Source organism: Camelus dromedarius, chromosome 1 (assembly GCF_036321535.1).
Source record: "Camelus dromedarius isolate mCamDro1 chromosome 1, mCamDro1.pat, whole genome shotgun sequence".
NCBI lineage: Eukaryota > Metazoa > Chordata > Mammalia > Artiodactyla > Camelidae > Camelus > Camelus dromedarius.
The window spans coordinates 13,755,420-13,770,982 of NC_087436.1; the positions used below are offsets into that span (position 1 = coordinate 13,755,420).

The window sequence follows — 15,563 nt, forward strand, 5'->3', positions numbered from 1 at the left end:
TGCACTTGGATATGAAGAGCAGGTGAAGCACGACAAGCAATCAACGTCAAAGAAACGTTAAAAGTAGGAGGGGGGGCACCCCTATACTCAGCTCCTCTCCAAGGGGTGAGGTAGTAGGTTAGATGCTGGGGAATCAGTGGACTGAGACACGGACAGGTCCCCTGAGAAAGGCGACTGTACACAGAGGGGTACGCGCCTGGCTGGGAGAAGCCCACAATGCACATGGAGCAAGACGGATGGATCAGGGTGAGGGGTCTGCCAGGGGAGAGAAGAGTGTCTGGGCAGCAGAGAGGGAGAGAGGGAGAGAGAGAGGCTGTGAGAATGAGGGGAAGTGAGAAGCAGGGGGAGGAAGGCCGGTGAGCAGCACCTCCATCACAAAAGGCCTTTGTGCCGTGCACTTTATCCAGAAGGTAAGGGGGTCCACAAAAGGCTGCTTGTCAGAGGAATAACAGGCAAGGATGTATCTTTTTTTTGGGGGGGGGGTAAATGGGTTTATTTACTTATTTATTTATTTTAATGGAGGTCCTGGGGATTGGACCCAGGACTTAGTGCATGCTAAGCATGCACTCTACCACTGAGCGAGACCCTCCCCCAAGGATGGACGTCTGAGATGCGTCACTTGGGTAGGAACGCGGAGAACAGGCTGTGGCAGCTGTAAAACCCAGGCAGGAGACCATCTGAAGAAGATGCTGCCAGACCTGGTGAGCCACTGGGGACGGGGAGTATGAGAGGAGGCGAGGGGATTCCTGACTTCCAGCAAAGGAGTTCAAGGTCAGCAGAGAGGAAGGGGCCACGCTGGAGGAGCAGCGTGGGGGAGGGGCTGCAGCAGACTGAGCCCAGAGCTGCATGCAGGACACACTGAGGCGAGCTCTGTAGGCAAGTGCACAGGTGAGGCCCCTGGGCAGCAGGTACCACTGAGTTCAAGTTCCTTCTCTCCATAAAAAGCCCAGAGAGCAGGCATGATCGCCCAGGGACATGACCGAGGGGAAGAGAGGGCATTCAGGATCAGGACGGAGTCTGGGGAGCCAACTTCAGGTTTAAGATGCATGATCCTATCAACAGGGAAGGAACTTGAGGGTTGTGCTAAAAACACAGTTTCCAATTTCTGAAGGAAAACAAAGAAAAGTGGAGAGGAGTTCTGTTCCCTGAGGGGCTCTGAGATCCCTTCATCGCCAAAAGGAAGCTTCCCTGAAGATTAAGTCGTTTTTGTCTGCAATTACATCTTTCAGTACGCTGCTGAAAGGTTAATGAGATTTCCTTCGTGTTCTGACTCTTCTGATGGCCTCTAACGGCTGTAAACGGTTTCAGGAGAACACATGTTGCTGCTGCTTCCAACCAGATAAAAGCACATTTTTTCAGAAAGGGGCCTTCCACAGCAACTTAGCTAGCCCCAGCCAGTCAGTATTTGTGATTTAACATGATCATTTCAAAAGTTGACATAATATACTATTCATACTTGGCCAATGCTGAAACTTTTCACCTTCTAACAAATACACTCCACAAAGGCGTATGGGAGAGCTGGACCTGCTTCCCGGAGAGCAGTCGATTCTCGCTCCCCTCCGCTCTCCCCCTGAATTCACAGCAGCACTCTTTCTTTCTCAGCGGAGGAACAGATGACTGTGGATATCCGAGAACACCCCAGAGAAAAAGGGGGATTGGACCAGAGAGAGGGAAGACATTTTTCAAATATTGCTTCTTTGGCTTTCAACCAAGAACAATTAAATAGCATGCACGGAAGATGAAGTCAAGATAATATAAACAAAATCTTCAATGAGGCCAATGACCCTAAAAGCTTTCCCGAACTTTGAGATTACAGGCAAGCAGCTCTGGTGCCCTGCGCCGGCTCCCCAGTCAGCAGTGGTCTGGTTCTGGTCCCACCATGGGCAGCCTGGGAGTGAAACACAGAGCCCCCTTCACGGTCTAGACTCTCCAGCGACATGTCAGTGCCGCCTACACTTTCCCCGGGACGTCCTGAGACTCTCTTTCATGGTCAGATTGCTCTCTTGAATCCAAGTCAGGAGCCGCTCTCCTATATGGGTTCTCTCAGAGACCCGCTCATTTTGTGGGATTCACACATGCTGGTTCTACTGAAGTCAAGTTCATTTTTCCTTTTTTTTTTTCTTTCCTTTCTTTTTCTTTTTTTTTCTTTTTCTTTTTATCACTCCCCAAGAGGTGCAATTTTCCAGTTTCCAATTTAACCCTTCCCACCTGCTTCAAGTTCATCTTAATCTCACTAAAGTTAGCGCAGCAGGGGAGTGATTAAAATGACAATCCGAAAAGCATTTGAAAAACGTGTGAAGAGATACCAACAACTTCATAAATCAAGTTAAGGGAAAATGGCATGAAAAGAGCAGGGCAAACCTAGGACTGATCACAGCCCAGAGTAGAAAATGAATACCCGCGCCATAAATAAATGACTGAGTAAATCGATGGATGGGAGAGAAGAGACAAATCTCCCACACAGAAGAATTCTAAATAATTCATGGAGGTGGAGTGTAATTCCACTTAATGACTCGCCTCTGAAGAAAGAGGTTTAAGAAAAAAGTCACTTTACAGTGGAAAGAGCTGACCAGCAGCACCTCCACCAGGTGGCCAAGGTCAATGTCAAGTGCTAAGTCACGCTGACAGCGGTACCCTTGACTAGGATGGGAATGCTCCTCCTCCCCAAAGCCCATAAACTCAACCAGACAGTAACAGAAAAGAACAAATCTGACTCCACATTAGAGCCGTTCCTTTGGCTTTAACCCTGTGCTCTGTTTCCTAGGCTTAGTTCTGCTGGCTCTGAACCTTCTGCAGAAAGTTGCCTACAGCCTGAAATATACAGGAGAGCCCATTCTCAAGACTCTGACCTTTAAGGGCATAACACCTTCGCATTCGTATAGAGATAACAAGTTGCAGAATAGGAAAAGTTTGTTTTGTTGGAGGTTTTACAGGGACACCATGATCTGACCCACGTGGACAGCTGCAAGAACAAAGGATTCCAAGAACAAAGGATTCCTACACCAGGAAGTCTGCAACAACCAAGCACACCCCCTCCCCTTTTTAGGAAAAAAAGAGCCTGAATTCAGATTTGGGGAAGATCGTTCTCCAGGACGGTAGTCGGCCATCTTCTAGGTTGGCGGGTTTTCCAAATAAAGTCATTATTCCTTGCCCCAACACTTTGTCTACCGAGTTACTGGCCTGTCGTGCAGCAAGCAGAACGACTTTGGACTCGGTAACAGAAGCATGAGGAAAAACCTCAGACCACTCCACATGGATGGACACTTTACAAAACACCTGACCAGAACTTCAAAACAGCCAAGGTTTCGAAAGTCAGGGACGTCTGACTGTCACAACCCAGAGGATCTTAAGATGTGACAACTAAAAGGAATATGATGTCCTGGGTAGGACCCTGGGACAGAGAACATTAGGGGGAAACCAGGAAAATCCGGATAAAGAATGGAGTTTCGTTCATGGTAAAGAACCCGTGCTGGTTTCTCAGCTGTGACAAATGTACCCCAGTAACATAAGACGCTGACATTAGGGTAAACTCTCTGCACGATCTTTACAGCTTTTCCATGTATCCTAAAAGCAAAAGGTTTAATTTAAAAGTCACAAGAGATTATATGAGTTTTGAAAGTATTAAAACTTTCACCTTCTTAAAAAAATCCCTTCTGTGCAGTAGAAGGTAAATAAATAGTAAGAACTCTGGTGATTACTTTACCCATCAAAGGACATCAGATTTAGAATTCACAGAGAGAACACGAGAAGCTACGGAAATGGACACGAAGGTGTTCTAGAAGGTTTTCAACATCCAACCTGCATCATGAACTTGCTGTCACACAAGAGGAAAAAAAATCTCAACTGAAAACAAACAAACAAAAAAACCCAAAAGCAACCAAGAGGCTTGGAAGTCCAGCTAAAAGGAAAGCAACTAGGGATAAAACACAGCAAAATGCTGGAATAGTTGATTCTGAGAAGATTAAAACATATAAATCAGGGCTGACCAAACTGTGAATCATGATTAAGGAGTTTTGAAATCAACTCAGCCGTAGCAACTAGCATTTTTTGAATGAAATAAAAAAGTTCCCTGGACAGATGGTCATGATGGTTACAAACAATGTGAATTTATTTAATACCACAGAACTCTACACTTAAAAACAAATGAACTACTTATTATTTATTACTTAGATGACTGATTTCTTGAATATGCATAAGCATATTTGACTGTCCTTTAATATTAGATTACTGCATTCTGTTGATTCTTATTTTGTGGTTGGCTTTACTCCTTTGATAACTATATAAATTTAAAAAGCCAAAGCTCTAATCTGTTCTTAGAAACAATGTACATACATATAAACTAAAAAAAAAATGCAGTACACTGTATATATGTATTTACATGCAACATAATGTATATGTGTGCAAACTGTAATCATTCTACCTATTAAAACTGAAAAAGGAAAAAAAAATACACACATAAAAACAAACAAAACAAGTTCCATGGACAGATGGTCGTGATGGTTGCACAATGTGAATTTACCTAATATACAGAACTCTACACTTAAAAATGGCTAAAATGGTAAATATATTTATTTTGCCACAATAAAAAAAAATGAAATAGAAAACAGAGGACACCACAGGTAGCAAAAGTAAGCACTATTTTATACATAAATAAATAAGCATACAGGGACATATTCACACATCCACACAGGTTGCCTTTGGGTGCGCAAGCAATGGTGATGTAAAATGTATCTTTTACTGTGAGTCACTGTCAAAAGGCTTGAAAGCCACTGTCTCAATCTCCCTCACTCCCACACCTTCACTCTGATAATCTGTGTCAAATCAGCAACAAGGATAAAATCCGACTTAATACCTTTACCTGTGACGAGAAGTTGGTGAAAAGAAACTGGTTCTCATTCATAAGAAAGAGGAGAACTACACCTGGAAAAGAGGAAAACCAGGGCCAAGGCACACACACAAGGCCCCCGGAGCCCAGCCCGGGCATTCCCACTCCACACTCACCTCCCCTGCCCACCTGCCCACCTGCCCCCTCCCCGGGACGTGTTCCATCAAGCCTGAGATTCCGAGAAGACAGCCAAGCGGGCTGATCTCCTTCCCACTAGATCCTCTCCCATCACAGTCATCCTCTCTCCCCAGATGCTGAACTGGAATTCCAGAAGCCCTCCACGGTTTTCCTCTCTCCCTCTCCACGACCAAGTCAACAGAAATTCATCTCAGACCCCTCCTCGTACTTCCGTCCCCACCACCGCCAGCCCAGCCGGAACCACCACCAGCACTTCTCAGTGTTTCTTGCTTCCAGACCCTCAAACAAGACTGTGACAAACTCTGAACGCTGCCCCATATAGTTAAGTGACCCCAGTATTTAAGGTGTTACACTCCACGTTTAAATGTTTGCAAAGAATGTAATTTCTAGTGTACTGTAAATATCAGCGTTTTTCATAAAACTCACACTTTTTCAAATATATTCAAAGGACTCTAAATACCACTGCAATGACATCTGTCATCATCCATTTTTGAAAATATACAGAGAGGCTTTTTTTCCTCTCTTGCTGAAAAGTCCCACAAAGAATTTGAAAGTAATATATATTTACATTCAAAGCCTTATTCAATAAAACTGTAAATTGAGATTTCCTGTGACCACAGGGTCGAGACCTTAAATTTTTTTTCTTCTGAATTATTGATGTGATTTTGATTAGCACACAACTAATCAAACCAACAAGTTTCACAAATTTAGACAGGTAACTGAACATACAAATTCACATTTTATTAAAAATGCATCCTTTAATGAGATGGATGGACCTGTCTTTCCCCCAATTGGTTCATGTCAATATTACTGCTAGAATGAGACAGCAGTGATCAGCACCAAGTTCATCTTACCGTCCTTGGTTTTTTTTTGTCTGTTTGGTTTGAACATAAGCACTGGAAAAGCTTGTTCACACAAGTACATGTGATTCAGGAAGCAGCTTTGTATAGCACTGGCCCTAGATTCTCTAAACTCCCTCAGCACTTGATCCAAAAATCACTTTATCTATCATTGAAAAGAACTTTTGATGGTCTAATAACTGCCAATTTGATCGGGTCCGCCTTCAATTTTACAGAGAGATTTGAAAACCACCAGAGTACAAATCAATCTGTCATCCAATCAGAGTTAAACTGCTTTCTCCTAACCAATATTTCACACTGTCCCTTCGCCCAAAATGAAGCACACAGCAGGATCAGGGCTGGGTAAGAAGTATGCCCTTCTTTGGCAAAGTGGAGATGTGAGATTGCAAAAGAAGACGTGGAAAAGGACAACTTGCAACCTACAGACAGATTAGTTTCAGGAGAATATACAAATGTTGGGGATTAAAAGCTGATCCTCTGAAAGTTATCCCCATGCCCAGGTACCACTTAGTATCTTCATGTACCCCCAAGGGACCAGATATCCCAGTTTGACAACTAACCAAGACTGTCCCATGGCCAAAGCAGTCTCTTAAAAATTTAATTTTCATCTTTTGATTTGCTAGCCCCTGCTTTAAATCTTTTGACAACTCATCCCACACTTAAAAAACATTAAAAAATAATAATAATAATAAAACCCAACCTCCTTACTGTAGCCTCATCTCACTATCCTACAAAACCACATTACCTGCCCCAAGTTCCTGGATTGCTGCCAGGGCTTCCTACCACAGGGCCTTTGCACCTGTCATTCCCTCCACCTGCTGAATGGCTGCTCCCACACATCCTCCAGGCTTCAGCTGTCACCTCTGACCACCTGACCACCCTATCCACCTCATTACTCTCTACTACAGAAATCTAATTCTTGATAGTTCTTATTATAAGCATACTTTTTTTTTTTTAACAATAATGTCTGACTTCTCTATTACACACAAACAGGTCTTGGTCAATGTTTTAAGTCCAGCACCCAGCACCATGCCTGATGCTCCATAGATGTTTGTAAACAAGAAGGAAGGTGTAAGCACGCCATGGAGAAGTGAAGTTGGTGTGGGAGGAGGGGGTACTTTAACAGCTTTCTGTGCAACCTTATTTTAAACAAAGTCATATTAATTATTAGAGAGTACAGACACCCCAATGCCAAAGACAAAGGTACATCACAGATAATATTAGATATACAAGCACAGACATAGGCCAAGACTTCAGATAGCATCCTAGCAGGCAAGGAAATTCAGCATATATTTGCTCCCACTTTTTTCCTTACCTTTGCTCTTGAGAATGGTCCTCCATATCCTCTTCAGAATCACCCTATTGAGAAAGAACATGCTTTAACAGTTGTTTCAAAGGAACATGAAATCTCCAAAACAACAAAACAAATAAAAAACTGTTCTTCAACTCTCACAGGGGTGACGACCCCAATGTTCACAGCAGCACGATTTACAACAGCCAAGACATGGAAACAACCCAAATGTCCATCAACAGATGACTGGATAGAGAAGTTGTGGTGTATTTATACAATGGAATACTAATCAGCCATAAAACAGAATAAAATAATGCCATTTGCAGTGACATGGATGCACCTGGAGATTGTCATCCTAAATGAAGTAAGACTGAAAGAGAAAGAAAAATACCATATGTCACTCATATGTGGAATCTTAAAAAAAAAAGACACAAACGAACTTATTTATAAAACAGAAACAGACTCACAGAGAACAAACTTATGGTTACCAGGGGGTAAAGGAGGTGGGAAAAGATAAATTGGGAATTTGAAATTTACAGATACTAATGTATATAAAATAGATAAACAACAAGGTCCTACTGTATAGCACAGGGAACTATATTCAACAACTTGTAATAAGCTATAATGAAAAAGAATATGAAAATGAACAGATGTATGTATATGTATGACTGAAACACTATGCTGTGCACCAGAAATTGACACACTGTAAACTGGCTATATGTCAATTAAAAGAAGAATGCAAATACAATTTTTAAAAAATCTCACAGACATTCAATAAATATTTATTGGAAAAAAGAATGACATTAGAATGACACCACTAAAAGCCATAAATTGCCAAGTGATCTCTTAGATAGTCATTGTAAGTAAACATTCTACCTATTAAAATCACAGCCAAAACATAATCTCAAAATTCGACAAAACTCCTCTCTCCACAAGCCTTTCTTTGATGTTTAAGTTTAATCACACGAGATAAAATTTAATGATAATTCAAATCCCCCAATATCAAAAATGCACTGTTTAGCTCAGACTCCTCCAAATGAACCAATGGTATATTTTGACACCAACGTAAAAAGGCTGATAACATTATACATGGCATACATATCATACTCGAAAGGACTTTCAACATCTTCTCCAAGACTGCCAGGGCCAAAATGGGACCAAAAATCACATACCGGGAGGGGAAAAGGAAAGGTGCTTGCAATAGAAACGGAAGGGCAGATCCAGTTAAACGCTTCACTGCTGTCTGCCTGGAAGATGCGCTGGTGACAGAAGAGTCTTCCCCAAGCTCAGTGGCTTCGGGAGTACCGACCCTTTCCGTTCCTCCAGCTTCTCTTGGTCACACTGCCCTCTTCCTCCCCATCACTGCCAGTCCTCCTGGGCCCAGACCCCTCTCCACTAATGCCCTCCAAATGCTGACCTACGCTGGCAACCATCAGACCAAACCCCAGCCTCCGGCCCCAACTGCTCAATCACACATGCAGATACTCAACAAAAGCCTATCCTCCCACAAGAGCCAAGGCTCGGGTGGCTCTGGTCAGCACAGCACTGAGCCGTGCCCAGCACATGCCAGGGACTCCACGGTCCGTGTCAGATGAATTCGTTTACAGCTCCAGCCCTACTGCCAGAACCTCCAGGATATACGCACTTTGTGTCCCCAGAGACAATTATGACCCATACCAGACTTCTCAAAGACAGGGGTCCCTGCCAAGGGCCTCCTTCTGTTCAGGATGCCATCATACTCCTTGACCCCTGGGCAAACCTTAAGGTCATCTTACACTGGTCTCCTTTATCTCCAAGCATGAGGACTTACCCACTCATCGGAAATAAAGTTCAGACTGTCCTCCATCCTGTCTGCCAGCAAATTAGACCAAGCCTTCAGTAGCCCAGGCCTGCATTACCACCACAGACGGGCTTGTCACTCTGTTTAAGACGGCTGCCTCTCAAGGACAGGGAGAAAAGGGGACCCTCATGCACTATTGGTGGGATGGTAAACTGGTACAGCCACTATGGAGAACAGTATAGGGGTTTCTCAGAAAACTAAAAGCAGAACTACCATATGATCCAGCAATTCCACTCTTGGGTATATATCAAGAAAAAATGAAAACACTAATTTGAAAAGATACATGCACCCCAATGTTCACAGCAGTACAATTTACAATAGCCAAGACATGGAAGCAGCTTAAGTGTCCATCAACAGATGAATGGATAAAGAAGATGAGGAATATATATTTAAATGTTTATGTATGTACGTGTGTGTGCGTACACATACACACAATGGAATATAACTCAGCCATTAAAAATGATGAAATTTTGCCATTTACAACAATATGGATAGACTTGGAGGTTATGCTTGGTGAAATAAGCTAGAGAAAGACAAATACCATATGATGATATCATTTATATGTGGCATCTAAAAAAAAAGACAAACTAGTAAATATAACAAAAAAAGAAAGATTCACGGATACAGAGAACAAACTAGAAGTTACCAACGAGAAGAGGGAAGACAGGGGTAGGGGACTAAGAGATACAAACTACTATGTATAAGATAAATAAGCTACAAGGATGTATTATTGCACAGCACAGGGAATCTAGCCAATATTTCATAATAATTATAAATGGAGTATAAGCTTCAAAAATTATGATCACTATGTTATACACCTGAAATATATGTATATTGCACATCAATTATATCTCAATTAAAAATTGTTTTTAAAAAGAATGCTGCCTTCAACCCATCCTGTGTGTCAACGAGGAACCAACCTTCCTCAACATCAGTCATTACTTCCCACCTGCATAGTATGGACCCAGGAGTCAAGATCATCGTGTTAATCTCTGCTCAAGAACCTACCATGGCTGCCTAACCGCTAGTCAGGTACACTCCAAGCTCCTGAACCTGGACTTGAGCAACTGTCACTTGAACTTGACACACTGATCCCAATCTCTACAACCACACTTCAGCAGACAGGCTGGCTCCCATTTAAAACCTCAGCATACACACCCACGTGAGGTTCCAGGCCAATGCAAGTCTCTAAGCGGCCCCGCTCTCCCAGGAGCCTTAACAGACCCACCAACACACACAGCTCCTCTCTCCCCTCAGTGTCTACATTTCAGCACTTGAACACGGCCTTATCTCCCCAACACCACCAAGCTCTCAAAGGTCAGAAACCAAACCCTGTAACTTCTCCCCACTCCCTCTTGACAGTGCCTCAGGGCCCTTGCATGAGCTATTCTAATTCTCTCGCTGCTTTCAGGGGTTGGCTCAAATATTAAAAACAGGCCCTCTCAAAGAGATCTGCCTTGACCTCTTAAATTAAAATCAAAACTCGTATCAACCGAGTCTTCCTCCAGTCTGCTACCACACAGTCCTGATGCCCTTGTAACAGACTATGTAACTCACAACTGGGTCTAGTTCCTATTTATTATCTACATGCCTCCACTGAACTGCCAGCTCCACGAGGGCAGTGGGGTTTCTTTTTTGGTTCCCCGTGACAGCCTCAGAGCCTGAAACAGTGCTTGGCCCTCAGTACATGTTCATGAATGTCTGCGGGGCTAAGTAGAGTCCAGCTGTTTAAATACTAGTGGATATCACCTCACATCTGTCAGACAGCTCTCATGAAACAGACAAAGAGTTAACAAAGGCTGGTGAGGATGTGGAGAAAAGGGAGCCCTCGAGCACTGTTGCTGGGATTGCAAGCTGGTGCAGCCCCTGTGGAAAACAGTATGGAAGTTCTTCAAAAATTTAAAAATAGAACTACCATATGCTCCAGCAATCCCACTTCTGGGTATTTATCCAAAGAAAACTAAAACACTAATTTGAAAAGATATACACACACCTATGTTCACCGCAGCACTATTTACAGTAGCCAAGACACAGAAGCAACCTAAGTGTCCATTAGCAGATGGCTGGATAAAGAAGATATGGTGTGTGTATATATATATATATATATATATATATATATATATATATATATATATATATATATATATATATATATAATGGAATATTATTCAGCCATGAAAAAGAATGAAATCTTGCTATTTGGGACAACATGAATGGATCTCAAAAGCATTATGTTAAGTGAAATAAGTCAGACAGAGAAAGGCAAATTCTGTATGATCTCACTTTTTTATGGAATCTTAATAAAAAATAAACCACCAAGCTCAGAGATACAGAGAACAGATTAGTGGTTGCCAGAAACAGGGGGTGGGGGTGGGTAGAAGAGATGAAAGGCATCAAAAGGCACAAGCTTCCATGTATAAAATAAGTCATGGGGTGAAATGTACAGCATGATGTACATGATTATAGGTAATAATACTCTATTGCATATTTGAAGGTTACTAAGAGAGAAAATCTTAAAAGTTCTCATCGCAAGACAAAAAAAATTTTTTTGTAACTTTGTATGGTGATGGACATTAACTAGACTTATTGCAGTGATCATTTTGCAATCTCTCCAAATACAGAATCACCTGAAATTAATATAACATGTTAATTATACCTCAATAAAACTTATTCAATAAAAATAAAATTTAAAAATACCAGTAGATGGAACTATTCTTTTTAACTTCGTAAAGCAAATTTTTCTAACTCAAAACAGAACATGAAATTATTTCTCTGAGACACAGGAACTTTATTCACCACAATACCACTGTCATGGTCAGACTCCTAAAACTCAGACAATACAGAAGCTTAGGCTCTGGACACCTCCTGGGTTCAAACCCCACCACTGCCATTCCCTTATCACCTTGGGCAAGTCATTTACCTACTGGGTGCCTCCATTTCCTTATCTGAAATCAGCTCACAACACGTCATACTTTTTAGTGTATTAACATGAGTTAATACTTATAAAGCGCTTCAACAATGCCAATGGTATTCAACCCCTGTTAGTTTTTTTTTTTTTTAATGTTAACAGTGGAAGGTGATTCAACCAATAAGAAGTCTCTATGACAAAAAGATTTCCAAACACGAGTCAGTGCTTCCTGGACTGGCGCGAGATGCTGTTACGTAACTCAGTACCTGAGCCACTTGGGTGCCATTTCCTGTTTCACTTTCTACCAGTTTCCGTTATCTTCACTCTCAGGCTTAAGGGACTAAAATAAACAAGATGTGGGACTTGTAAAGGCAGAAACTTTCTTATTCGTCACTGGCCTGCAGGGCCTATCTGGGCCAGGCCCATGTCAGGTGTTTGCCAGATGGACCAACAAGGCCAGGAGAGCCCCGAGCCTCCCCATCCCAAACCAGACCAACGTGCTCTCAGCAGGCGACAGCTGCTCCCACTCAGCACCAAGGTCCGTGTCCCAGACCCAGCCAGGGGCCTCAGGAGTGAATGGATTAAATGAACAAATTCTACACTGCCCTTCTTGCTGCTAGACCTGATACCAAAATGTGATTATTAGAGGGGAGGGTCTAGCTCAGCGGTAGATCGCATGCTTAGCACGCATGGGGTCCTTGGTTCAATCCCCAGTACGTCCATTAGAAAAATAAATAAATAAATCTAATTACGGCCCCCAACCAAAAACAAAACAAAACAAAAGTGTGGTTATTAACCAATAATAGGAACTCAACCCCTAAGACATTCCACCTGCCATCTTCAGGAGTGACTAACTCATACACAGGGGAACTGGACAAGACTCTGACCACTGCCTCTCCACTAGGAAGAACGCATGCGCTAACCCCAGAATGCCTACTGTATGCCCAACATCGTGGCCACAACAGGGAACCCAAACACTCTTAAAGGGATACCAGTTAGGGCAACAAGGCATATGCAAAACAAAGAAAACATCCAGACACTCAAGAAAGTCCAGGAGGGAAGAGGAACAGTGACGGTAACAGTGGCACTGCCAAGCTGGGAGTCAGGAAGGACCGGTCCTGGACGAACCATGGGGCAGGAGCATCTGTGCTTTCATTCAGCAGGGAACCGCTGGATCTGCCTGGCCAAGGTGCAGGCTGGAGGGAGCAGCCCAGAGGACTGACCGGAGCTGCAGACAAGGTCAGAGTGCAAAAGGCCCCGAGGGCCAGAGCCAAGTCGAGTGGGTCACAGGGAATCACAGAAGGTTCTGATCCTGAAGTGGAGTCAGAAGGTGCACCAGGGGGAGGGTATAGCTCAAGTGGTAGAGTGCGTGCTTCCTATGCACGGGGTCCTGGGTTCAATCCTCAGCACCTCCTCTAAAAATAAATAAATAATAAACCTAATTACCTCCCCACTCACTCCTAAAAAAAAAAAAGGGCAGAAGGCGCACAAAGCAGTATCTTGCACAGACACAATTACTTCTTGACAATGAGCTGATGAAAACATTTGTTTGGTTTCCGTAGTATCACCACTTTGGGGTCAGGGCAGTGAAGTAGAGTCAGAGGAGAGGGAAAAATTCTGTAAATCTAAAAATAAAATCACATTTTTTTTCCTTCCTTCTTCTTATTATCACCATTGATAGAGCTTTTAATGTTCCTAGACCAAAATATTTTACCACATCAAAGAGTATATAACAAAAAGATGTGAATAACGTAACTTACCTATGCAATTATTGGGCACAAAATAGTATTGAGCTGTTTGCACTGGTTCAGGCCCTTCAAAGCAGGAAAGCTGTTCCGTGCTCTCCAATGACCAAATCCAGGGGTCAGTTGAGATACTGCCAAAGTAATAGGTGACCTATACTAAGTGCTAAGTTCCAGGTACTTAATCCTCACAAAATCCTCTGAGACCAGCACTGCTATTCACCCCATTTTGCAGATGAAGAAACCAAGGACAGGAGGTGAAAAGGGATGGAGCGATGAGTCAAATCCTGGAGGCCTGGCCAGAGGGATTTATAAGCCTGGCAGTTTATAAGTATTCAATTGTAATATTTGATTTTACTAGTAACGCATTTTTCAAGTTCTTGATTACTTCAGAGAGACTCACTAGAAAAAAGAACAAGGACAAGGAAAAAAAAGGCCCAATCTACAGAAAACATTTTCAAAATAGGTAACTGTATAAATAATTAGTGGTGGCAAATGTCAGTACTCAACGTTTTAATGCCACACCTTCTGATGCTCCTACGTCACCTATCACTGACATATCTTAGTTTCCAAAGCCATCTTTAAGTCTTCCTGAAAGGAAGCCAACTTACAAATTAATTAAGAAGAAAACCCTCAAATTTAAATAACACCTATAAATGTTCTCTTTTTAACAGACTCTGTGATACACATGAGGGAACTTTCTCTGAAAAAAAATTCAAAATACTTTGAAAAGAATTCCCTAAAAATAACTGTCTTCAGAAAACACACACATACACATGTGCAGTTTAGAGAGAAATATATATGCAGTTCAGATAGATAAATAGACAGACTCATATATATCTTCACCCCCAACCAGGTAAAACAGTCCCCAAAAATATGCATCTAGACAGAAATGAAATATTTAGAAAATTACTTTGAATACCAGTTTCACTTTCAATATAGCTTTGATTAAAATAGCTATAAATGCTTCTGTAACAAGTAGTCCAGAAAGACGGCTTCCAAATGCTATTTTTTCCCCAAAACAAACTGCATTATACATATAAACAAAACCAGAAATTAAGAATTGTATAAAATAACTCTGGAGCCTATAAATAAAATCATTAATCACATCAGAGGCTCTGACATGTCCACCTCTGAGCACAGCGACTGATTTCAACTACCGCTGTAACAAATGAAAGTCTCTAATCTCCTTTCCTTTCTGTCTGAGTTGGCTTCTAAGACTAACCAGTAAGAGGTAGAGGCCACAACTGAGTAAAAATGCAAATATGTATAGATATACACCAGTGCTTCTCAACCCGGGCAATCCTGCTCCCCAGGGACATCTGGCAATGTCTGGAGACATTTTTAGCTGTCACTACTTCGGGGGTGGGGGAGGGAGTGCCACTGGTATCTAGCGGGTAGAGGCAGAGATGCCCTAACTGCTCAGCAGCCTACAGTGCCCAGGACAGTCCCCCACAATAAGCAGTTCTCCAGTCACTAACGCCTCTGCTGAAAACTCTGACACACACAAACACTACTACACTGTATTTCTTTAAAAGTGAATGTGTCAAATGTTAAGTGTGGTTCTCGCAGCAGGAACTGCATGATTTCTATCCCGTTCTTTTTATCTTTCTATATTCTATATATCTGCTAACTACAATCAGGAAAAAAATCCACTTAAGAATAAACTTTGAGAAGGACAAACTATTTGCTTCCCATCCTGATGGGGCTTTTTCTCCAAGGACTGGTCCCATTCAGCCCGCTGGCCTTCAGGGAAGGTCCAGGAAATTTTTCCTCTAAAAATCACCTCTCTACCTTGAAGCTGTTATTCATTAGCCCGGTTAAAAGGAATATTCCAAATATCTCAAAACCAGCACTCTAAACGCTTCACACAGGAGGGAGAACGCTGAAATGTAAAAG

The 15,563-nt window shown here is 42.3% G+C and overlaps 1 protein-coding gene across 3 annotated transcripts in view; it reads right to left on the reverse strand.

Annotated features, from left to right (window-relative positions):
* Positions 1-15,563, reverse strand: part of TMEM131L (transmembrane 131 like) — a 159,737-nt gene that overhangs the window by 142,275 nt on the left and 1,899 nt on the right. For 2 of the 3 annotated variants that reach the window (XM_031464452.2, XM_064488977.1), the window contains exon 3: positions 7,199-7,242. In XM_031464452.2, coding sequence (XP_031320312.2) covers positions 7,199-7,242 — 44 coding nt within the window. Of the gene's footprint in view, positions 1-7,198; positions 7,243-13,682; positions 13,799-15,563 lie in introns of all 3 variants that reach the window. The other variant, XM_064489019.1, reaches the window with a different exon arrangement.